This window comes from Coloeus monedula, assembly GCF_965178545.1.
Source record: "Coloeus monedula genome assembly, chromosome: 6".
Classification (NCBI taxonomy): Eukaryota; Metazoa; Chordata; class Aves; order Passeriformes; family Corvidae; genus Coloeus; species Coloeus monedula.
This window is the reverse complement of record NC_138786.1, coordinates 2060383-2085550: the sequence shown is the minus strand read 5'-3', so window position 1 is coordinate 2085550 and position 25168 is coordinate 2060383. Positions and strand designations below refer to the sequence as shown.

The 25168-nt window shown below is 39.4% G+C and overlaps 1 protein-coding gene across 5 annotated transcripts in view; it reads right to left on the bottom strand.

Annotated features, from left to right (window-relative positions):
• Window positions 1-1345: 1345 nt before the first annotated feature.
• Window positions 1346-25168, bottom strand: part of LOC309574396 (uncharacterized protein) — a 34254-nt gene continuing 10431 nt past the window's right edge. Inside the window, exons 15-29 of one of the 5 annotated variants that reach the window (XM_082284047.1) lie at window positions 22661-22770; window positions 21725-21848; window positions 20745-20875; window positions 19443-19552; window positions 19008-19176; window positions 18550-18654; window positions 7445-18277; window positions 7038-7189; window positions 6799-6958; window positions 5355-5507; window positions 4651-4818; window positions 3659-3756; window positions 3169-3303; window positions 2442-2556; window positions 1346-1965 (exon numbers count right to left, since the gene is read on the bottom strand). In XM_082284047.1, the coding sequence (XP_082140173.1) occupies window positions 1807-1965; window positions 2442-2556; window positions 3169-3303; window positions 3659-3756; window positions 4651-4818; window positions 5355-5507; window positions 6799-6958; window positions 7038-7189; window positions 7445-18277; window positions 18550-18654; window positions 19008-19176; window positions 19443-19552; window positions 20745-20875; window positions 21725-21848; window positions 22661-22770 (12722 nt within the window). In that variant the 3' untranslated portion in view covers window positions 1346-1806. The remainder of the gene's footprint in view (window positions 1966-2441; window positions 2557-3168; window positions 3304-3658; window positions 3757-4650; window positions 4819-5354; window positions 5508-6798; window positions 6959-7037; window positions 7190-7444; window positions 18278-18549; window positions 18655-19007; window positions 19177-19442; window positions 19553-20744; window positions 20876-21724; window positions 21849-22660; window positions 22771-25168) is intronic. The other 4 variants (XM_082284049.1, XM_082284050.1, XM_082284048.1 and 1 more) reach the window with 4 other exon arrangements.

The following is a 25168-nucleotide window of genomic DNA, read 5'->3' as shown; positions in this document are numbered from 1 at the left end:
ACCCAGCTTCTGGCTCCAACACCACAAACCAGAGGGAAACTCAGTTCTTAAATACATCAGGAATTACATCAGCTGAGACACTGGAATTTGAGGGTAGAGAATTTTAAACAATTTTCCTCAATTTCTCAGGCCAAGTGAAGCCAAGCATTTAAAGCATGAACACTCTCAGGGCAATACTCACCCAGGAAAAGCTGCTTCATTACAAATAACATGAGCTCACCTCCCAATACATTTTGATCAGCTTCTGGAATGGACTTCACAGGATATCTACAATCAAACCATTTGGCTCCTTTTTTTCCAGTTTGTGCTTCTCACAGTGACAGCACAGAGGCCTGGATAAAGCAGGACAGAATTTCTAACACCTCTGGATCCTTTCCCACTCACTAAGCCTCAGGACAAAGGGTTGTTTTCTCTCCCCTGAAGACAAAAATCCCTCACACTGGATGGACTGAAGGTCCACTGTTGCCTTTGGAAAACGTTCTGCTTCATTATAACATAATTAGCTAAGAACAGCTCGTTACCATCCTGCTAACACCCATCTTCAGGCTGGGAAGGGAAAAGTCAGCCTGTTCAGCACTGGTGTTCCCACTACCTGGTGTTTAGGAGTTACCTCAGTGCTTGGGTGACACCAGGGCTGAACACAGGGGCTGAATCAACCCCGCAAAGGAGATGAACCATCGTTTAAAGAAAAAAAAAAAAAAACAATTATAGCAGAATATATTGGATTTACATAAAAATCCAGACCTTTACCAGACTAAGAAATATGAAGGACCATCATAAGAAGGTGGTTTACAGTTATTTACCTGCAGCAGTAACTACTTCTGAAGCAGATAAACCACTTCACTAAAATATCTCCAAGTCAACCTTGTTTCTGCTGATCAGTAAAACCGATGGAATCCTTCCTTTTCCGTACTCACTGGGGTCTCCTTTTCCCACAAGATTCTTTGTTGAATTTATTGATTTGTACCTTGTAGCTGAAACATGTAAAATACATAAGGTTGTGTCTTGAGAAGCTTGAATTTTACGTGTTCTGCAGCTGAGGAATGTTTTGCCTCCAAGACAGGCAGTAACTAAACCCCCCCAAGAAAAATACAAGTAAATTTAAAAAAATACCAAACCCCCACAAGTTACAGAAAGAAAAAAATCACAAAAAAATGTAAGAAGTTGGAGATATTTCTGTCATCTCAATTGTGAATCTTTACTGAATCTTTAATCGTCAGCTTACCTCATTACCACACACAGACCTGTGCACCTTGATTTCTTTACAAACTGAATGGGAAAGAAGAAACTTCTTAATTCTTTTATTTTCAGAAAAAAAAAAAAAAACAACACCAAACCAACCAAAGAAAATCAAAAATCCAGTAGTTCTTCCTTTATTGCACTCTATAAAACTTCTTGTTATAATCAAGAAGCCAATATACAATAATAGCTTGATATTCCTTTAGAATTTATAGTTTAACTCTTAAAATAAAATTTGTATAGAAAAGATATCATTTACAACCCACTCAGTAGTAATCAACCATTATGTACCCACAAACAATATTAAATAACTTGTATGCAGCAGTTTCCTTCTAGGGCAGAGGGGAATATTTTCTCCTTAGCAAATATAATATCCCACTGCTAAAGGGTGATTCAAGTCAACTTTGGAGCAAGTGTGATATGCACAGATTTCACTGGAGAAGCTCAGGATTCCGTGTTTTGTACAACCGTGTCCAGTGCATAGCGGAACAGCAGCATGTGGGGAGTCTCCAGGCTGGGACTGGCACTGCCCACAGGCAAAGGAGCCCCCCAGGGAATGCAGTGGATTCAGAGCACACCAGTGAGGCACAGGAGAACGACGAGGTGTAGTGTGACCAGGTAGGTGAGGAATAAATAGCGGGATTTGGCTCGGGCCGTCAGCAGCTTGGAGCAGTAAAGGCTTCGCCCTCGGAGCCAGCGGCGCAGGGAAAGGGCTCCTCCTTTCATCTGGGGAAGAGACAGAAATTATCAGATGAAGAATCAGGAATACAAATCAGAAACAGCTCCACTGCAGCCTGGATTTGTGAGGCTCTACAAGCCTTCTGCCTCTGACACAGCGGCCGACCCCAAAACACAACCCTGTTTGGCGATCCCAAACGCCAAAGCATAGAAGATTTAAAGGCCCCAAACCCAGCATTAGTAAGAGGGGAAAGGAATGAATGCAAGCTGTGTATTATGCAACTCCACGCACATAAATATGCATTACTGCATTTTGGGCACGCATAATTAAATGCAGACACAGTTTATTTAATGGCCACATGTGCAGCATAAATTTGACTACATGCAGTTTTTAATCTGGACATATGCAGGGTGTTTTCTGACACAGTTTACACAGCTGCTGGTCTTGGACTCACAGCCCCAGAAAGGAATGAAGGGTGTTTCTCCACCACTTTTAAGGACCTTAAAGGCTTTCATTGCCTTACCTTTCTCACAACGATGTGTTCACTGGGATTGATGATTAAGGCTTCCCTCTCCTCCTCAGCTTCCATCTGGACAGCGTAGTCGCTGGGGACAGACCTGTAACTGCCTACTTCAAATCTAGAGAAAAATGCAAGGCACACAGACATGCAACTGCTGAATTACCTCCTCTTTTAAGTACTGCACTGACACAAAAACCATTATTTTGCATACTTAAATTACTGAGAGAAGGTCCCCACAAAAAGCAGACTCACTTTGTGTTGCCAGGTCTTTTTCAGTCCCTATTTACAATCTACTCTCAAGGTGTTTCATTTATTCAGAATTAACCCCCACCATCACCAGCTGACTGAACAGTGATTTTCAGGTGATGGTAATGAGGGACACTTTATTTAGGCAGGTGGATAATGATATTTTCAATCTAACCAGTGGCTCTGCTAAAGCTGTTATATGGGAGATTTTTTTTCTAAAAAAGAAATACCACTGACTACTGAGTCTAACAAATGAAATTAAACATAGAAAAAAAAAAAAAATCCCAAAGCCTGTAGCACTTTCTTGATCCAGAGTGTAACTTAGCTTTTTAACACATGGATTTTCATCATTTCAGGCACTGTGGGCGCACGAACAGGTTTGTTTATTATCAGTATTACTATCTCAAAAAAATCTAAGACCCACAGGAAAACCTCTCACTAATCTCACTAAAAATAAAAGGCAAATAAATAATCTGTGTTTTACCTGTTACTTCTCTCCTCAGAGAGTCCAAGAGCCTCTTCTGCAGCTTCTCTCCTCCTCTTCTCCTCTGCCAGTGTTTCTGTGAGCTGGGAGAGAGCCTGCTGCACTGACTCATGTTGCTGCTCAGTCTCTGCAAGCCTGGGACAAAATCAAACCTGAAATCAGTATTTAATGGACTCAAAGAACTACTTACTTGTTCTTTTTTTATTAGGAAATCTTCCCTTTTGTGACAGACTTAATTATAATGAGATGCTTTAGCTTAAATATTGAGATAAAGTCACCAATTAGTATATTTATGTACAGAGACAAACCACAAGCATTACCAGATGATAACAATTCAAGAATATGGCTTATGATTCATTTAATCCACTGTAAATCCACTCCTTCCCCTTCTCCACACAAATGCCTCAGAGGGATAGAAAAGCATTACTTTCACACTCACAACACAGCTGTCAGGAAACCAATATTGCTAATACATGCTCTGAGTCCTGACCTTTTCCTGAGCTCATTTAGCTCCATATTGTCTATCTCCACAATAATCCCAGATCTCTCCTGTGGTGCTCCGGGGGGAACTTCTGCTCTGGTTTCATCCTAGAAAATATTAAGGGGGGGAAAAAAAAAAACCACCAAACAAGTGACTGTTTTTCTACTTGCCAAAAGTCTTTATTTCAATTACAGCACCACAAAACAGTGGAACAGATCATTCTTTGTGCCATTTAATGTTTTCATTTCCACCTCTCAGCAATGTCAGAGGGGAAAGAAAAATGCATCTACACATCCACACAGTAATACAGCACTGACCACAGTTCCAGAAGCAAGGCAGCTTTATTTTATTTCTAATTTATTTCTAATTTACAGTTCTTGTTTGGATTTATTTCCATTTATGGAAGAGCAAGGGTTGTTTTCCATATGTACCCATATGTTATTTTAGGGTGTTCTATTAATGATTGTTAATGAATAACCAAGGCAGTGCAGGGAAGCTTTTTAAAAATAAAGGAATAATGATGAATCCTAAAGGACTGGGTTGGAAGGGGCTTTAGAAATCATGAAGTGCCAACCCCAAATAATAATCTTACAGCTGTGTATGAGGGGTTGGCAGAGGGTACTGAAATGCTGAACTGGTGATGTAGATCTCACTTCTGAAAATACTACTCAAGCTTTGTAGAACAATCCAGGACTGATGTGAAATTATCACTAAACTTCCTGATCCACTGAGCAGTGATCACCCAGTTATCTCTGCCAGCTGTAGACCAACTCAGAAGAGATTTTTCAAAACAAAAATATATGTAGAACAGCTTCCTTAAATGAAAAGTCAAATTAAACCAATTTAACTACACTAAAGACAGTTATCTTCAGCACATCATGGGCCAGCAAAAGTACTGAATCAGTACAACAAAAAATACTTATTTCATTTTTAGCAAGAAAACCAGGAAAGTGGAAGCACAGAAAGAAGAAACCTAAAAATATTTCCATGTATCTGTTTACCTGGACAGAGCCCTGGAAAGATGTCACTTGCATTGCCTGGTATTCCCTCTCCAGCCTTAAGTAACGATTTTGCAGATCGGTGTAGTGAAGCTGGTTGTCCCTCAGAGTCTGGGAAAGAGCCTTCAGCTGGGCAGACAGGACAGCATTCTCTTCTGATGACTGCACAACCTGAGAGAAATTCACAATGAAGTCATTAAAAATTAGGGATTAGCTCTCCCAGGAAATCCCTGCAGATTTGAGACCTGCTGTTTCAAAATTGCATCCACTTTTCGGCAAGGTCACAGTTCAGCTGGGATTTAGATGTTTTATGAGCAGAGGAAATAATGAAAGCTGAGCAGTGATTTCCCCTGTCATCAGCACACCCAAACCAGAAGCTGAAATCTTGTTCCAGCTAAGACAGACCCCGTTTCTGTCTATAATGAAAAATATTTGACTGGGAGTAGAAGTTCAGAAGTTCATCAATGTCATCAGAACGCAGAGTCAAAGAAATCTCTCAGTCAAATACCAAGCCAGGAAAGCCTGGCAGAAAGATAAAACTGACATTTGATTTGCAGTTTCCAGGCTGAGTTGTTTTAAAACACCTAAGTTTGAAGGTAAAATACCATTCAGTCATGCAAGACACCACCACTCCAGCAACATTCCAACGTGATGCCAGCCCAGGTTCACGTGAGCTTTTCAGGATCAGAGCTGCTGCTCCAAGTTACCTTGGAATTGATCTGCTGGAAGTGCAGGTCCTTCTGCTGCATCTCCTGGAGGCAGCGCTGCAGCTCAGTCTGCAGCTGGTTCTTCTCAGCCAGGACACGTTTGATGTCCTCTGCTCCATCTGCACTTCCAGCAAGGGTGGCAGTTTCCAAAGCCTTAAAAATATCAGGATATTCATGAAATGATACGGAAGTCCTCGAAATAACCCACAACCCCAACACTAAAGACACCCTACAGAATTCCCTTTTCACAAGATTCTTTTCTCCTCACAACTTAATACCACATTTGAAAGACACTTCAAATAAAAGTTTGGGGTTTTTTAATATATCGTGTTAATACTTGCATTAAAAAAATAACAAAAAATTACCACAAAAAGGCAACCCAACCTAATTTTTAATTTGCAAATAATATGAAGAACGTAAGAATAATGTGAAAAAAAGGGGAAAAGTAGCAAAGGATTAATATAAGACACCTTTCACAAATTATTTTCAAGCTAATAATGTATAGTATTCATGACTTGAAAAACTGTTTTGTAAATATCAATTTAAAGCTGAAAGAATCCATGTTGAAAAAAAAAAAAACACCTGAATTTATTACCAATTTACAGCTTTGGCCTTCTTTATCTTTTGCAGCTCAACATTTTGGTATTAATCTCCAATAAAGGAGGGGTATGTGCCATCTCTAATGCTTTATGGAATCTATTTACCCATATAGTCATGAAAGAAAAGGTATTTACCACATAAAACACTCCATTACCCACAGACATTACTCGTCAATAGCTCTTACTCATTATTGTAATCACAGAAAATGAACAGCATACAAACTTCAGCAGCTAAAATGCTGGTTTTAATGGAATTAAAATGAATACTGCTTCCTTCCTTTGGCACAGAAGAGGTAAATAAGAATATTATTCTAAAATAGCACTCTCCTTGAATCTTTCATGACAGTCTACAAAACAGCATTTGCCAGCCTGGGTGTCAGCTGCTGCCTTTCTAAATCCAGGATTTTGTTCCTGGCAGAAGCTAGCTCCAGCTGCTTCAAGGGAAGGACAAGAACACTTCCATTCCCCTCTCTTCCCCAGTGAGGTCCTAGTCTAATGTGCAGTAATTAGACATTGACTTAAGCTCTGAAGAATGAACTTTATTAGGTGTTTAAAACTTCTCTGCATCAACTATACAAACTGTGAAGCCTGCTGTCCATGTAAACCACCAAGGTCTTTTTTGATCCTCTTAAAAACCATGTCCCTGAAAATGGGTTACGGCCATAATAAGTAATTTTTTTTTTCAACTTCTCCCTTTTGTATTATGGATTTAACTAACTTAAGACAGTAACTTACAGGATCACTGTAGAGTGCTGCATAGTTCTCTTTTAAGAAGCAGGCTGCAAATTTCACACAATAAACTGCTACCTTCCACTTTACATTCCTGCTACATTCCATTTCTTTACCTTGACTGGATAACTACTGCCAGCAGGGAGGGCCTTCTTCCCAATCATGTCTTGCTGCAGCCTCTGGAGCTCTGCAATCTGCCGGTCTTTCTCAGCCACTGTGATCTGACACTGATTTCTCAGTGCCTGGGACTCGGAGAGGAGGAGGTTTTTTTCCATTCTGAACATAAAACATCAGACATTAAGCAGTTATATATTCTCTACAAATCCATGAAGAGGATAAAGCTGTACTGTTATACCTTAGTCCAGCCAGCTCGTTCTGGTACGATGTGATCTCTCTCTCGGTTTCTGCCTGGAAGGCTTTTGTCTGATGCAAAGCCTTCTCCAAATCATCAACCTTGGCCTTCAGTTTGGATATTTCAACAGCTGCAAGGCTGGCTCCTTCTTTAGCCTAGTTTTAATAAACACCATTAGTGAACTGGAATGAAAAGTAGATGGGTGAAGTTTGATTAGTGCTAAAATTCTAATTACAGAATAAGGTTTTTCCCCATTTACCTTAACTCCCCAAACTGTAAACACACCTTCTCTGGGCACACAGTGCTATCTTAGCACTCTCAGAAAGTTAAACTCCAGAACCCATCATGTGTCTGAGCATTCTCTGCACAAAGGGTAAAATTAGAGAGCCACGTGGCTAATTACAACTTACCCAAGTTTCCCCATTGTTCTGAGGCACATCCAAACTACTTTTACAAGAATTTCTCTCATTGATGCTGCTGCAATCAATGGGAAATGAAGCTGTGCCCTGCTTGGCTTCAGAAGTTACCTTCTGATGGCTGAGCTCCTGCAGCAATTTGTCTCGGTCATCCTGGAGACTGGCCATAGCCTTGGCAAACGCTTCAATCTGCTGGACATGACTGCCACACTGGGCTGAGAGCCTGCTCACCTCCAGCTCCCGACTGACTAAAGTCCTACAGACACTTCCAACGTCATCAGCCACCTGAGCAAGGGTAACCTCATCTGCAGCATCAAGGACAGCCCCGTGCAAAAGAGAGTTTTCTTTGAGGATACTCATGAGATGGGATTTAAACCCCTCCAATTCAGCTGCAAGTTCATCTCCTTTTTTTCTTTCACTCCTGAGCTCAGAGGTGTATTTGCTCTCAAGAACTTTAAAGTCCTCTATGATCCGATCTCTGTCGTTCTGCAGAGCAGTCATTGCTTTCCCAAAGGCCTCATTTTGGGATCTCAACTCACTGTTTTGAGACTGAACTTTGAGCAGCATCTTCTCTGCAGAAGCATCAGGTTTGTTTCCATCCTCAAGTGTCAAAAGAGTCCCACTGCATTCCTCATCTGCATTTCTGCCTCTGGATTTCTGGAGTTCCTGAACCTTTTTCTGAAGCTTTCCTCCATGCTGCTCATTTGATTCTTTTTTCTGAATACTCTCACTACTTAGCAGCTTCTCTCCAGATTCAGAAACGAGTTTCTCTTTGTTTAGTGATGCAATTAGAGATTCTAAATCACTTACTTTAGATGCCAATTTTTTATTCTCATGTTCCAAAGCCACGGCAGCCCCCTTCTGCAGTTCACTGGAGAGCTGCATCTCTTTTATTTGTTTTTGAAGATCGTACTTTTCATGCTCAAGGCTTTTAATACAATCCAATTTCTGCTTAAGTAAGTCCTTCAGCTGATGGTCTTTCAGAGACAAAACCTCGTTAAGATCCTCCCTGTATTTTATGAGCTGTGCACTCAGCATTGCATTTTCAGAATGAAGATCATCTATCCTGTTGAGAAGGACCCTTAATTCCTGTTTCAAAGCATTAGTCTCACTCGCACTGCCAATGAGAAGACTGTCCCTCTGTTTTAAGACATCCTGGTGAAGATGTTCCAGCTCCTTGTATCTGGTAAAAAGATCATCCCGGTCGTTCTGGAGAGATGACATGGATTTTTTAAAGGCATCTATTTCACTGGCAATCGCAGCCTTATCCTGTCCTGCTTTTTCTGCTTTCACCTGGAGATTTCTCAGCTCGTTTTCCAGCCTCTGACGGGACTCCTCAGCTGCTTGTCTCTCCATCTGCAAAGACCTCACCTGAAGTTCATACTCTTTCATCTGATTCCTATGTTGAGTCTGTACCTGAATCAGATAGTCCGAAATTTCATCCCCTTTTGAAGAAATAAGTAAGGAAATTTCTTTGTCTTTATTATTTAGCATGATCTTCATTTGCTCAGAAATCGTCATCTGCTTTTGCAATTCAGCATTCATTTTTTCCTTCTCTGCTAGAAGCTCTTGCAATTCTTGCTCCTGTCTTGTAAAATTACTTTCCAGAGCTTTTATCTCTCTTCCTGCACTTTTACTATTCTCTATGAGATGATTAAGAGAATTATTTTCTTTCAGGAGTGCCTGCAAAGCTTCTTCTTTGGACTGAAGAACACTCTCCAGCTCTTGCTGTCTGTTAAAAAAGAAGGTATTTTCTTCCTTTATCCTGCAGAGCTCTTCATAGCGCTGCATATCAACAGACTTTTGCCTCAAATACAGTTCATCCTTTGTTTCCTCTACCACAGAATATTTGATATTTAGTTCTTGAATCTGAGTCATTTTATCTTTCAATTCATCTTGCAAGGCTGCTATTCTTTTGCTACTGTCTTCCAGCTGTTTCTCCTTGTTTTGGATGGCCTCTTTGAACTGCATCTCCCAGGTTTTCATCTCAGTGATGACCCTGTCCCTGTCATCCTGAAGGGAGGACATGCACTTTGTGAAAGCAGCCAGTCGTGCCAGAGCTGCATTCAGATCTGCCTGCAGCTGCTTGTTCTGAGAGTCCTTTGTGCTGACTTCCTCTTGCAAACCCTGAACCTCACTCATCGCCCGATCTTTTTCTCTCTCAAGGGCACCATGTTTTTCATCCAGGTTCGAAAGTTCACTTTTGTGAAGCAATTTTAGCTGCTGGAGATGAAATTCCAATTCTCTCTCATACCCTCTCTTTTGAAGCTGCAGTTCCTCTCCTTTCTTCTGAAGTTCTTTCCTCCAGTTGAGATTCTCTTCTTTAAGCTTGTCCACTTCCCTCTTTGACTGATCCAACAGGTTCAGCTGTGCAGAAAGCTTTCCCTTGAGATGAACTATTTCATCATTTGATTTTGCTAGCTTTTCTGATGCATTACTTAAGTCCTTTTCGAATTTTTCATTTTTGGACTGTGACAATTTCACAGATCTTTCCAAATCCAGGATCAGCTCCTGGAACCTTATAGAATCCTTTTGCAATTGGTTGATCTCCTGCTGTTTCTCCTTTAAGAGTTCTTGCAATTCTTTTGTTTTGTTTTTAGTCCCATTATTATCCCTCTGAGCACTTTTCACCTTCTCCTCAAACATCTTTACAAGATGGAGCTGCTGCTCTTCCTTTTCTCTAACCACGTTGCATTTTTCTGCCTTTAACTCTTCCAGCTGCTGTAACAGCAAGTTATTCTGTACCTGTGCTGATTTCATCCTATCAGTAAGATGATCAACTTTTTTAACATGATTAAGCAATTCTGTCTCAAGAAATTCTCTCTCATTCTTTACTTTGTAAGAACTTTCTTGTACATTTTCTAATTCTTCCTGTAACAGACATTTGTCATCCTCCAAAATCTTAACTTTTTCATTTAGACTAACGATTTCTTGTGTTAGACTTTTACATTCCATGTCCAGCTTTGTTAGACAATGAGTTTTGTGGAGCAAAGATTTCTCAGTTTCTTGTGCTTTTTCTGAAATAAACTTTCTTTCTTGTTCTAGGACAAGCACAGCTTGTTCTTTTTCAGCGAGTTTATTCTTTAACACAATAATGTCCTTTGACAGTGATTCATTCTCACATAATGCATCACTGATTTTAGACTGTGTATCATTTTGGTAGACTTCCATTTGAACCTGCAGTTCTCCCAAGGCTGCTTTAGTTACAGTGATGTTATTATGAAGGACACCATTCTCATTCTGAATTTTCTCTAAAGCCTGCTTTAGGTTTTCAGAAGTTTGTTTCAGCTGCTCGTTCTCCTCCATCAGCTGATGGTTCTGTTCAGTGAGCTCATGCAGATGATCCTGGTGTTCCTGCATCCTGGCCTCCTGCTCACGGATCTGCCTTTCTGCTTTGCTCTGTAACTCCTCAACCTCCATTTTCTTGGATTCACTGAGCTGCTTCAGCTGGTTCTTAACAACCTCATTTTCATCAAGGAGATTTTGTAAATGTTTCTCCAGAGCCTCCTTCTCAGACTGTCCTTCCCTGAGTCTTTGAACAGCCTCTTGCTTCTCCTTCCTACTGAGATCAATGACTTGCCTCATATCTGCCACTTTACTACTGATATTCTCGTACGCCTGAAGAAGCGATTCATACTCCTGCTTTAATTCGCTATGTTTAGCCTTCCAGCCTGTCAATTCAACTGTCTGAGAATCTTTTAAGGTATTTAATTGGAAAGAAAAGGCCTCTTTTTCCTGAACTATGGACTCCATGGTGGATTTCAGACTTTCACACGCCGCAGTGAGGTTTTCATTTTCGGTCAGCAGCCTCGCATTTTCCGAAGCAAGGCTCTCCTCTCCGGACAAGGGAGCCACAGCACTTGAACTCTGCTTTTCTCGGCCAAGCTCTAGCAAGTGCTCCAGCATTCCTGTCTTGTTCACCAGTTCTTCTCTTTCCAACACCAGCTGATCAATCTGTTCCTTTAGACACTTATTTTCTCTCAGGGCTTCTTTACGCGATATTAAAGCCGCCTGGAATTTCCTTTGGAGGCGCTCTCTGGATTTCTCTTCTGTTACAGCTCTTTGCTCTTGGGCTTTGGAATCATTTCCATTTGCAGGTTTTGCCAGTGGCTCTTCCATCGTTTGCATTTGTTTCTGGATTTCACATTCTGTTGCTTCTCTCAGTTTAGTTTTCCCAGAGCAATCAGTCTCTGACAGCTGAAAAGCTGTGACTTTTCCTTCAGAATTCCCTCGATGGCAATTACTTTCTGAACCAACCTCTCCCAACTCCTTTTCAGTCCCATTTTCTTCCTTAAGCTCTTTGCTGGACACCACAGGTTTACTCATCTCAGCCTTCTCACGCAGCACACACAGCTCTGCCACAAGATTTTTGTTTTCTTCACTGAAATGTTCTACCTCCTTTTTCACGTTAACTAGTTCCAAATTGGACTTTTCCAAAGAGCTGAGAAGTTCCTCTTTTTCACTCTTCAGGTCTTCAAATGCTGTTTTATAACAGTGAGCTTCTTCCTGGGCCTCCTTTACGGCTTTGTTTAGTAACTCCTTTTCCAGACCGAGTTTATCTTTTAAATCCCTAAGTGAACATCTCAGTGCTTCTATTTCCTCATTCTTTTCTGCAACCTCCTGCTTAGCTTCAATTCTTGACCTCTGCAGTTCCTCCTGGCTCATCCTGTAATCCTCTTCACTTTTTTTAGTAAGTGCTTTTTTCTCATTATTCACATGTTCAAGCATTGCCTTGAGCTCTACGGTTTCAGTCTCGTGTGCTTTCAGCTTTTTCTGTAGGTGCTTTATGTCCTCCAACAAGCTGCCCTGAAATTGCTCCTGCTGGCTCAAAGACTTTAAACTGATTGTTTCTTCTTTATCATCACCAAATTCAACCAGTATTTTTCTCAACTCTTTCCTTAACATCTCTGTTTCCTCCTGAAGTTTTGCATAATCACTTCTTAGTTCTTTTAGCTCAGTGTCTTCACTTGGCACTGAAGTGAACATGTTTTCTGACTCTTTCAAGGATGCAGCCTCAACCTTGTTTCTTGGTTTGTCTGATTCCAAATTCCTTAGGGCAGCTTGTTCTTCTCCCAGCAGTGCCTTGGTTGGAGCCAGCTCCTTCCCTTCTAACTGGTTAAAGCCCAGCTCTTTACGTTTTGTTTGGAGAACTTCCCAGAGTGCTTTATGTTCTTGCCTGAGCTGTTCAAGGTCGGTTTTTTGTTCATCAAAATCTGCCACCAGTTTCATGTGCTCTTCCCTTTCCTGCTGGAATTTTTTGGTATCTTCTTTCATGACCAAAAGCTCCCTCTGTAAAGCTTCTTTTTCTTTTTGTAACTGATTCATGGCATTAACACTGTTGGGATTCAGACACTCATTCCTGTCTCCAGCACCTGAACCAGGCTCTTCTAAACTGGAATTTTTCAACAATTCTTCCTTCTTTTTAAGTTCAGACTTCACCTCTTCAAGAGTCAAGAGCAACTGAGAACGCTCCTCTTGATATGCCCTTGCTTTTTCATCAAGCACAGATTGTAGATGAGCAAGCATACAGTCCTTTTCCCCTAAAGATTTTAGGTTCTGCTCACAAATATTTTGTTTTTCAGCTATGACATCGTTTAGCTCTGCGATACTGTGCTGAAGTTCCTCTAAATAGGATGCTCTTGAAGATAAAGTTTTGGTCAAATCACTTATCTTGGCATCTTTTTCTACAAGTTGTTGCTTCAAAGTTCCAAGATGAGACTCAAAATCATTATTTTGTCCTTCAATTAGTTTCAGCTTGTCTCTTAACTCATTAACTTGCTTCAACAGCTCCTCTGCTTTTTTTTGCTCTTTTTCTATTTCTTCCTGTCCACTCTTTTCTAATTTCCCAACTTTTTGCATTAGATCTCTTCTTACTATCAATGCTGCTTGGAGTTTCTTCTTCAGATTCTCCTTTTCCTTGCCCATTTTCTCAAGATTACACTTCATCTCCTCTTTCTCGTTCATTAAACCTTTAAATTCAGCTTCTCTGCTGCTTAACATAATCTGGTTATGTTGCAGTTCTTTCTTACAATCCCCAAGTTCCCGCAATACTCGGTTTAGCTCTGCCACTGAACTATTATGAACAGTTTCAAGGTCTTGCAGTTTGGCATTTAATGTATTTCTCTCTTCAGAAAAATTCAGCATTTCATTAGACAATGATTCCATGACCTGGGTAACAGAACAGTCTTTTTCTTTCAGTTGCTGGCTTAGACCAGAAATTAAATCCTTCTGCTGATTGACCTGGGAAGTTAAGTTTTTGATGAGCTGATCTTTTCCCCCCATTTCTTCAAGGAGACTTGCTACTTTTTTACCTTCAGCCTGCAGCTTTTCTTGACTAGTTCTTACCATTTCTTCTGAGTTATTCATCTTGTCTTGAAGAAATTCCACCTGCTTATTTATTTCTGCCAAAGACTCCTCCCTTTCTTTCAGGAGAGACTGTTGTTTGCCTAATGTTTCCTTGAGTGAGACCACTTCTTTTGACAGACATTCAACTTCAGATGTGTATTTGCCCTTCATTTTTTCCATGTCACTCTGCAGCACCTCTGTCTGCTTCTCAAGCAACTCCATACTTCTTAATTCACCTTTCATGGTGTCTATTTCTTTCTGTTTTTCTAAAAGCACCAGTTGCAAATGTTCTCCTTCTGTTTCTTTGCTCAGAATAGCAGTTACCAGAGTGGAGAATTTTTCCAACTGAGTTTTAATATCGGTTGGCTGCAGTTCAGAATCTGAAGTCTGTGCCTTCTTTCCTTTACATAAAAGCCTGCTACTAAGTAATGGGGATAAGCTCTGAGTTAATTTATCTTTTGTAAGATCCAGCTCTTGCTGCAAAGACTGGATTTTGCTATCTTTTGATTTCATTTCACTTTCTAAACTGCTCAATTGCTCAGTAAGATCATTATTTTGTGAATTTGCCCTATCAAGTTCTGTCACCCATTTGTTTTCTGACTCAAGAAGGCTTTGTTCTAGAGTTTGACATTTAAATTCTAATTTAGAAAGTTCTTCACCCTTCACACTAACCTGCATCTGTAACTTCTCTTTTTCAGTCTTCATCTGCAGTTTGACAGCATCTATCTGCATCCTTGAGTAATTCTCACTGGTTTCTAGTTTTTCATGGATTTCCTGGAGCTCTTCCAATTTCTTTTGCAAATCAGCCTGAGATGCAGTAAGTTGCGTGTTTTCAGCCACCAGTTTACCAACATCATCTTGCAACAGGTTTTTTTCTTTCTCTAAAGACTCCACCTGACACTGCAGACTGTTTATTAAAAGCACGTTGTCATGGCAGTCCTGAGATGATTTGGAATTTATGTTGTTTAACTCCAACTGCAAACATTCCAATTTCTCTGCCTGTTCAGTGCACGTCACACGCAGAGACTCCACAGCCAAGTCCTTCTGCTGTAGTTCTTGTTCCCGGGTATTTATTTGGTCTAGTGCTTTTTGGTGCTCATTTTTAAGAGAGTCAAGTTCAACAGTCAAAGAATCAATTTTTTTCTGATGATTATCAAGCTTCTCATTCCTTTCCTGAAATTCTTCAGTAAGGGTTTTCATGGCTGTTCGGCTTTCCTCTAATTTGGATCTGAGAATGTCAATCTCACTAGAAAGAGCACTAACACTGCTCTCTGCCAACTGTACACTGGCATCTTTCTCCTTTAACGAATTAAGCAGTCCTGCAATAACTTCTTCTTTTTGCCCAAGAGCCACGTTCAACTGAGTTCTCAGCTCATACTGTGCTTCAATTTTCTCCTGGAGAGATACAAAGGCATTTTCTTTCTCATGGACTAGCTCTTTAGAGTTTTGTAGTTCTTGTGTTAGTTCATGGACCTGACTTTGGAGCTGAGAAATTAAATGTGTCTTCTCTTCATCTTTCCTTGCTTTCTCCTTCAGAGTTTCAAGCAGATTTTCATTTTCTGTAAGAGATGCTTCCTTTTCTGATAAGGACTGGTCCATCTCAGTTATTACACTCTTCTGATGCTCTATTTCTTTTTGGAAGTTCTCCTTCATTTCCTCCAGCTCCACCATCTGTTTCTTTAAGACACCACACTCAGTCTCTTTCTCTTGAAGTTGCATCTTTAAACTCTCACTGAATACTGAAATACTGTTGATGGCTGATTCTTTTTCTGAAACAAGTACTTTTAACTGTTCTGCTTCAGAGGCTAAAAGCTGTAACTGTTTCTCCTGTACAACACAGGAATCCTGTACCTCAGAAAGCTGTGCTTTTATACTGATGTATTCATCTACCTTTTGTTTTAAAGATGCATCTTTCTGTACAATTGAATCATTCAACTGGGACGACTGTTCTGTCAAGTTTTTAAGCTGACTTTGAAGGTCAGAAATAACCTCCATATTCTCAGACAGTTGAACCCTAAGTACATCAGACTCTTCAGATTTATCTTTTAATAACTTTAATTCTTGGGCTTGCCTCTTAAATTCATTTTCTTTTTCCTTCATTGTGTGTCTATACTCATCAGTTTCAATACTCAGGGCTTGTATTTGGTTTCGCAGATCTGAAATGATTTCCACGTACTGCCCTTCTCCTGCCACTTTATCTTTCATTTCCTGAATCAAAGCCTCCTTTTCAGAAAGGAGAGTTTCTTTTTCCTCAAAGGCAATTTTTAAGTTTTCTTTCTCCATCAACAGGCTGTCAATTTGGTCCTTCAAATCTAAAATATTATGACTTTGTTGAGACAGGTGTGAAGTTAAAGCAGCTACTTCCTCTGACTTTTTCGTTACTGTAACATTAACTGTCTCCATGTCTGCTTTCAATTTTTCATTTTCTAGAGCTGCTGCTTGTGCCTGGTGCCTTGCTGAAGTAATTTCAGACTGGAGACATTCGCATTCATGTGACTTCTCACTCAATAAGCTTGAAAAGTCCTCCTTTTCATGCCTAAGCACCTCCACTTCTTTGTTTAATAGCTGTAGCTGATTCCTTAATGCTGTATTTTCTTCCATTTTTTCAAAAATTTGCCTCTGAAACTTCTCAAGTTCTAAACCCTGACTTTTCACAGCCAGGTCTCTTTCCTCTACCAACTGAGATAATTTAGTTTTTTCATCTTTAAGATTTTTTATTTCATCCTGCAACTCTACAACACAAAGCTTACTCTCTTCCATTTCCTTATATAATGAATCATTTTGAAGATTTTTCTCTTCTAGAGACCTGCTTGCAGTTTCAAAATCCAAAGTTATGCTTTGAATTTGTTCCTGCAGGAGTAAATTCTTTTCCTTACTATGGCTGAGTTCTTGGATTAGACCACTGCATTCAGATAATTTATTATTTAACAATTCTTCTTTCTTTATTTCTTCATCTCTAATCTCCTGCAGCTGAATGAGCAGTGATTGCACTTGTTCATGCAACTGTTGGGTCTGTTCCTCGCTTTCAGACAACTGCTCAGCCAGCATATTACATTCCTTTGTTTTCTCCCCCAGCTGTTCTGCAACTGAACTTTCCTTTTGCTTGGCAACTGCTGAGAGTTGTTCAATCTCTTTTGCCAGCGTGTTTTTATCACAATTTAGTACTGAAAGAGTTTTTTCGTACTCAGCAGTACTAACAGATAACTTATTCTCTAATTCTGCCACAGCCTGGGTTTTCTTTAACAACTCACACTCTTTTACATCCAGGAGTTTGGACAAATTCTCATTTTCTCTGATTAGCTGCTCCTTCTCTTTTTCCATTGTACCTATACTGTTTTTCAGATGTTCATTTGCTTTTATTTGCTCTGCCAATTTTTCTTGTTTCCCTTCAAGATCTGCCTTGAATTGGTTATTAGCTGAAGCTTTCTCCTGTGTCTCTATCTCCAGTTTTTTAATTTGTTTATGCATTTCATTTAATTGGTCATTAAGATCTTTGCAGCATGTCTCTTTGGCTTTCAGATCCCCAGTTAATTTAAGTTTAGTCTCTTCATTTTGCTTCTCCAAAGCCCCAAGTTTCTGCTCTAATGAATTAATGAGCTCTTGTTTCTCTTGCAATTCCTTTTTAGCTGTTTCCCCATGGTCAGTATGTTCTGTAAGCCTCCTGGATAACTCAGCCAACTCTTCATCTTTTTTAGTATTTTCCAAAATCAGCTTGTTGTACGAATCTTTAATTGACTTTAACTCATTTTCCAGTGTCTGTGCTTTGCTCTCTTTCTCTTTAAGCAAATTGTTCCATTTTTCCTTCAGAGCACTGTTTTCCTCAAGCTGAGATTTCAAATATTCCGTTTCTTTTCTTTGTTTATCCTCTGTTTCTTGCAGCTTTTCAGATGATTTAGCAATTTGCTCTTTCAACAGAGTAATTTGTGACTCACACTCCGCAAGCTTGTTATGGTACGCGACGTTGTTGGCCTTGATTTCGGAGCGGAGATCCTTAATTGTCATGCTGTTCTCAGAACTCTGCCTTATTAATTCCTCGTTTTCTTTGGTTTTAGCTTCATTCTCAGCTCTAACTCTCTCCAGCTCCAGTCTCATGGTGTTACTCTGCTCAGAAAGGGCAGAGATCTTCATGCTGGCATCTCGCACATCAGCTGTCTGTACTTCCTTCAGCAAGTGCATCTCCCTTTCAGCCTTTGATAAAGCCTCTTCCAAACCTCGCATCTCCTCCTCTTTGCACTGCACTTGATGCTTCAGGATCATAACCTGCTCAGAATATTCTGTCATGCTCAGAGACAGGACAGACATCTCCCTGTCCTTCTCTGCCAGTGCTTCTTTCAGATTATCGATTTCTCTTTCACGTTTCTGCAGATCTTGAATGAGTTGAGACCTCTCCTCCAAATGGCTTGAATTCAATTTGTCAAGCTCTTCATTTGTCTGGTCCAGGTCCAGCTGCATGGACTCCACCACACTGTCTTGTTTCAAAGTCTAAACAGCAAAAAAATAATGTTATGAGAACACTCCGAACACCTGTTAGAGGGAGAACAGAAGTTACACCCCACACGCAGAACAAGCATTTAAGGTAATCAGCCGGAACCCAATGTAAAGTCACAAGATGTTCTTCTTTAGATTCTTTTAGCAAACAAAAAGCTCAGTGTATGAAATTTAAAGCAGCTCATGCTGTCACTTTTGCTGACATTTAAATGGGCCACAAAAAATGAACATAAAATTCCTTCTCTAACATTATTTTTATAAATTACCTTTTCTTTCAGTGTAGCAACTCTTTCTGTGAGATCAGTGATGGCTGTTTTCTGCTCAACATTCTCCACTTCATACACACTGCATTTCTTTAAGGCTTCATTCAGCTTATTAAAAGTAGAAGTTAATGTGATAGAAATACATAGAATTCTATTAAAATTGCGCTGTTACAAGTGATAATATTGACTTTACACAACAGTGAAGTTTATACTTTCAAATTAATAAACAATAACTTACCACTCCAATAAAATGTAAATACATTCATGCAAAGCTGTGTTGGGTCTAAGAACTCCTTACACCAAACTTAATGCAAAGCAATTAAATGAACAAAACTGTAAAGACTGAGCAAAAACTTTCAGACTGGGAAAACAGCAGTATTTCTGCTGGGACACAAATAGAAAGTTATGGTTAAAGCTCATCAGTTCTAACAAGTGAAATACTAACTATAAGCTTAACTTACTTTCTGCTCAGCATGCACAAACTTTTCACCAAGCTCTTTGTTCAAAACATCCTTTTCTTGAAGCAGTTTCCTCAAAGTTTCAATTTGTTCCAGCTTTTCTGTCGTGCTCACCAGTTTTTGTTCTCTTTCTCCAAGTGAGTTTTCAAGGAAACTATTTCTGTCACTTAATCTAAGAAGAAAATATAGATTTAGACATTTTGAAAACAAAGCTTGCATTACGTTTCCTAAACTTACTAGCCCCAAACTAAGAGAATCACTATTTTTACACTTTCCACTTAAACTTCCAAGTATAAAAATAACACAACTGCAAACAGAAACATGAGTCAAGTAATTGTCTTTTCAAGTGTTTTAAGAGATTATACTCCTCATTAGAAGTTGTAGTTTAAAGCAAAGAAAGCCAATGGTGTGTGGAGTTGTAAAGAACCTTCATTTTACCCTTTAAGCTGCTCATTCAAGCCAGAGATCAGAATTTGATGCTTTTCCACATCTCGCATTTGTTGGTTTCGCAGTTGGGTGAGTTGAGTTTGCAAACGTTCATTTTCATTCTGCAACAAAGCAACGATAAAGAGCATTATCACACTCAGAGAAGCACGAGAGAACTGGAGAAGAAAGGAAGCAAGCTTCGTTCACACAGCTTTTTGGGGTTTTTAAACACAGTACAAATCTCCTACTCTAGTCAGAACCACTGCACCAACTCAAAAATAAAACCACAAAAAAAAAAAAAAGTAAAAAGAAAAAAAGTTGTACAACAGCAACCAAAAACCAAAAGCAAAACACATCCAGAATCAACAGCAAGTAGGACAAACATGGCAAACTTGTCACCATTCATGAAAAGAAGGTGGCATTTTGGAGGAGGCAGAACACACCTGCACCGCCCTCAATAGCTGCCCTTCTTCCTCTACACCAAACGTTACCTGTATTGAAAGGCTTTGTTACAAGAGTCTCCATAATTAATGTAAGCTTGTCTCTCATCTTAAAACCAGTCATTCTTTTTTTACACTTATGCAACTTAACAGATAAAGAACTAAGAGTAATGCACCAAGAGTTTGAGCACATGATCAGTTGTGTCACTTAGTGAAAATACAATTCACGAATTATCACAGTAATTTGTCTGTCAGGAAATACTAAAAATAACTTTTCCTTTGAAAAGAACTTGACTGCTCTTTGTGGGGCCTTCATGGAATGGTTTTAAAATATAAATATATGTCTAGCTAATAGAATAGTTAAGATTGCATGCGTGTATATATATATAAAAAATTATTAATCATTTTTCTATACAGAATTTCTTTTTTATAAATGAGCAGATATATATATAGATATATATACATATGAGAAATATTAAATATACACATACCCAGAAAAAAAAACCCAAGGGATGTAAGAAGAGGGAGACTTAAGCCAGTCGTAACCAAAACCTAATTCTGGACCTTCTGGCAACGACCTCCACAAAGAATTATGAAAATCATGTTGTCTTTTACTATGTTTCTAACTCAAATAAAGCTTAATGCTAATCATGATTCTCCACGTGCTGAACAAAAGCAACAGGCTTCCACCTCAAAGCATAATATAGGATGTGCACACTCTCTGACAACAGAATTAGTGAGTGTAAATTGGGCTGCCGCCATTTTTTGTCAGCTGCAAATTGATGGTTTTGGCTTACTGTAGGCTACAATAGAAAGAACATAAACTGAGAATGATTCTGTTGTATCATCAGGTTTACATAGCTCCAAAGCTCACCTGGAGAGCCTCCACTCTACCTTGAAGCTGAAATCTGTCTTCCAAATCCTGACAACGCTCTTCCAGAAAAAGTATTTGTTCCTGCAGTTGGTTTCTTTCCAATTCCAACTCTTCAACCACACTCCGTAAACCTACTCAGGTCAAAGAAGAAAAATTCTCTCAAGACAAGTCTACCAAAATTCCTGAAGTCTAGAAATGGTTGCAGCTCCTTATTCAAAGCTCTCATGAGTGTTGGGCACAATCAGATCTCACCCATTTTCTAGTGGAAATATCCAAGCCACTACATCCCCAAAATTTAGATGGCAAAAGTAGTCTTTAATGCTGGAAAACCAAAAGAAAGTTGAAGAGCTCAAGAACTCAGAGGATCTGGCAGAAATATTCTAATACTGAGCCACCACTATTGTGGTTCAACCAATAGTGTTGCTCATGTTACATTAACCACAAGTTAATCAGGTACTTGCAGGATCGTATCTTGAGTAATTATTAATAAACTGATCTGGACTGACAATTTGTAAGAGCCTATTCCGCCTTAACAATAAAACGTAGTTGCAATCTTTACCACTGATATAAAAACATCAGCATTAAAAACTGAGAACTGTATTTTTAAATTAAACAGCAATGGAATGGAATTCGGGCTTGCAACATAACCGTGATATAAACTGGAAACACATTCAAAGGAACAAGATTCATAACTTAAAAAAAACCACATGATCTTGCCACATGGGGTACTTGATGGGCATCAAAGCTCATCCAATTCCAGTGCTCAGCCATATTTATGCTGTACTTGTGAGCCAGAACTAGGCAGTTCATCCAGCACGCACATGCTCAGAAATGAAAAGGAAGAAAACACAAGCCAAAAAAATCCAACAAAGATTAGAATACACCACAAATGGGCTGTTAGCTGAATTTGAAAACAAAAATAGACACAAAATGCAGATGCCGTGTGCATGCTTTAATCAACTGTCTAGTCGCTATCACACCTGCATTAGGTGAAGGGTACTCTGGCCACCAACCTCCCATGTTTTCTCCTTCAGCTGAGTCAGTGCTATCCAAGGTGGCATTCAGTTCTTGGAAGCATTGTTTGCCATCGAAGGGGAATTCTTCCTACACACAAAACATGAGAAGGAAGTTTAAATTAAAGAAGGAAGCAAGCAGGGGTAAGATAATTCTGCCACTAAAACCACAGTGTCAATCAAAAACCCCAAAATTCAGCATGTGATTCAGGTGACCAAATGCAACTATGTGGGATTGCTGTAGACTAGAGTGGCCTGCCCAGCTCCCAGCTATTACTTCCAGAAAAGCCACATCTCCCACAGGTTTTTTAAGGTATCTGCCAGCCTTTAAAAACACCCTCAGCCATCTGAGAAGCCAATGGATAACTGTATTTGGATACCTTAATTAGTCCCCTGATTTCTACAGCTAAGAGTGCTCTGAAGTATCACTTTACTAATTATATTCTTCCAATGGTCTGCTAATGTGAAAATTACATCCTAATTCTTACAAAAGTTACCATTTTTTCATGCAAGGTTCAGCACTACCTACCTAGAAGTCCACCTGAATAAAGTGGCACTAATTATTCCATAAAGCTCCACCAGCAAATAGATTTGTAAAGATTTTACTGAAGCCAAAAACGGCCTTAACATCTGAAGCACGCACATGGCTTCAGGCATGGGAATTACTCCAGAGAGAAGCTTGTGATTTTTCAGTGGAAAGAAATAAGAGAGAGGTGTGATGCCATTGGAACTTCTCATCTTCTGGCTATGTACATGATCATTAAATTTATCAATGTTTTCAGTTCCAGTCTATGTTCTTAAGCTCCTAATGTTTTAAAGACTGAAGTACCACACAAATAACCGTATTTTCCATATTTTTATTAGCAGACAGATAAAAATTAACTCACATCTCTTTGAACCCACCTGCAGCTTCCTGCTGGTCTGACTGCCTTTTCTTCTTGCCTGCTGCAGCCTGCCCATTCCTTGAACTGTGGCCAGTTCCTCCTCCAGCTCCTGCTGCCCTGAGACTATGGCTGGATCGGAGCAGCCAGGAAAGAACCAGTCATCCTCGATCAGTTTTGTGCCACAGGAAAGCATTTACATTTACATCAGACACTACTACATGAAAAGAGACCAGGGACAGGGTGAAGTCCCTATGAATGACTGACAGGAACAAGATTAAAGATTAAAATCCACTTCATTCACCTTGTGATTTCCCTCCAACATTGCTATGTGGAACATAAAGTCTGAGTATGTCACTAAGAAGAAGGAAACTGAAGTCTAACTTCACTTCTTCATCAGCTCTAGAGGAAGACTTTATACAGGAGAGTGGGAAGGGTGAGGTTATACCATACTAAGAAGAAAAGCCAATCAATTAAAATGCCAAATTACACCTCAATTCAATTTACTAGTTTCAAATATACCTAATTTGTATGATGAAAACACAGCTTTTTCAGCTGATGCCTTTTTAATCTCAACAATCACATTCATTTTTATAAAAACTTTAATTTTAGTATGAGCTCTCAAGCCAGATCATTTGAGGAAGTCACAAGCACGTGTTACAATGCAAACTGGCACCAAACCATCTTATCATAAATTAGTAACATCATTCTTTTCAAGACAAATACAGAATCACTAGTAAATACACACACTGAATAAACTGAGAATATGAGTGCTTAGGTGTGCATCCTGTTCATTGTTAGAAATGATTTGTCATCTGAAGTGCATTCCCATCTGTTTTGTGATACGACAGGACACGTTTGGGGTAAAGATTAGGAAACAACACGTGCCATGCAAAGCAGACACAACAGCACAGCCAGGGAAAGGGAGGGAAAGTAAAGGTGGCTCCATACTTTAATTGAGAGTTACATTAATTGGATAATTACAAATTTGGCTTCCAGCTTAATCACATGAATCCACAGTTGTCCTCACAGCACACAAAATCCAAAAAACTGATGTCGATGCATCTGTGAGGTCAACACCAGGAATTACCTGGAGATTCAGCCCTACAGGGAATACTCTGCTTTCATCTGAATTGGCCAAGGACTACTTATACCACAGATTTCCTTAACTCACAATTCTGTAGCACCTGCTAGATTTAAATTCTTCCTATAATATTTCAAAATTACACACCTAATGTCTTGTCAGAAAAGATTAGTGGGGAAAAAAGATAAAGAAAAAAATAATGACCCTTTTCAAGTGGGACTGAAACTGGACTATACTTCTGATTTCAATTACACTTTAGCTTCTTGCACTGTCATTTTATCAGTGTTTTACACACCTTTGTGTATTTTCTAGATTCTACTTTTTTTTTATCATTATACATACTTTTTCAAGGCTGTAAAATAAATGCCAAATTTTGATGACAGGTCTTAAACCTCTGCTCACAGGAACTGCCAGTTAAGGGGTTCAAAGAATAAGATTTATTCCAGGTAAAAATTTAACCCCTTCTCTGACACTGTCATGTAGGAACCCAATATATTCAGGCTCCTAAGTATCTGATAATGAAAAAACAGTGAAATTACCATGGTCACAAGAAAAATGGAAGTATAGAAATTGGGGCTTTAGAATGATTTAGCACACTCAGACAAGTGTTGAAACACCTCTAGTTAAATTGAGCATTGCTTAAATAACAATTACTAAATAAATACATTTTCTAATGTTTTACAGCAGCTTAGGAAGCTTTTCATTTGCAATTATCTAACACAAAAACCGGAAAAATTTCCCAGGACACCTTTTTTCCAGATACACACTGCATATAAACTGACTATGATGTGCCTGTATTTCCTTGTGTCACTCTTCATGCTACGTATTACTTACATTGGTAAGTAATATTGGTAGCTAATACTAATGCATGCAAAGTTCAGCAATTTATGGAATGGATGGAATATCACTTTTTTTTAAATACTACGGAATTTCAGGTAGCACCAAGAATGAATTTGATTCTTACTTAGTCACAACCACTTGTGGCAAGCCAAGAAATTTGTCTCTAGATCAAGTTACAACATAAATATGGAGTCAGCTGTTACTACAGTGAAAAATGAAGATGATTTCATTAATATAAAAGAAGAAACAGGTATTGCAAGGCAGGAGAAACTCAAGTTAAAACCCAGCACTTGTTACATGTATTGCTAAAAACCACAAACCATCAATGGCAGACCTTACAAGGTACTGTTGGCAATTTTCTCCACAAGAAGCAAGAGCAGGAGAAATCAGCAACAGTACATTCCAAGGGGCCATTGCTGCAGGAACCTGCATGCACAAAACTGATGGGAAACTGTTCTCCCTGGCTGCCCAAATCGCAGTGGAGGGTAGGAGTGGAGGGGGAAGGGACGCTCAGGGCTCACCAGGTGGAACGGCAGGAAAAAAAGAAACAGAAAGGTCATGCTATTCCCAAGGGGAAAAAAATGCAAAATTAAACCTGGACTGAGG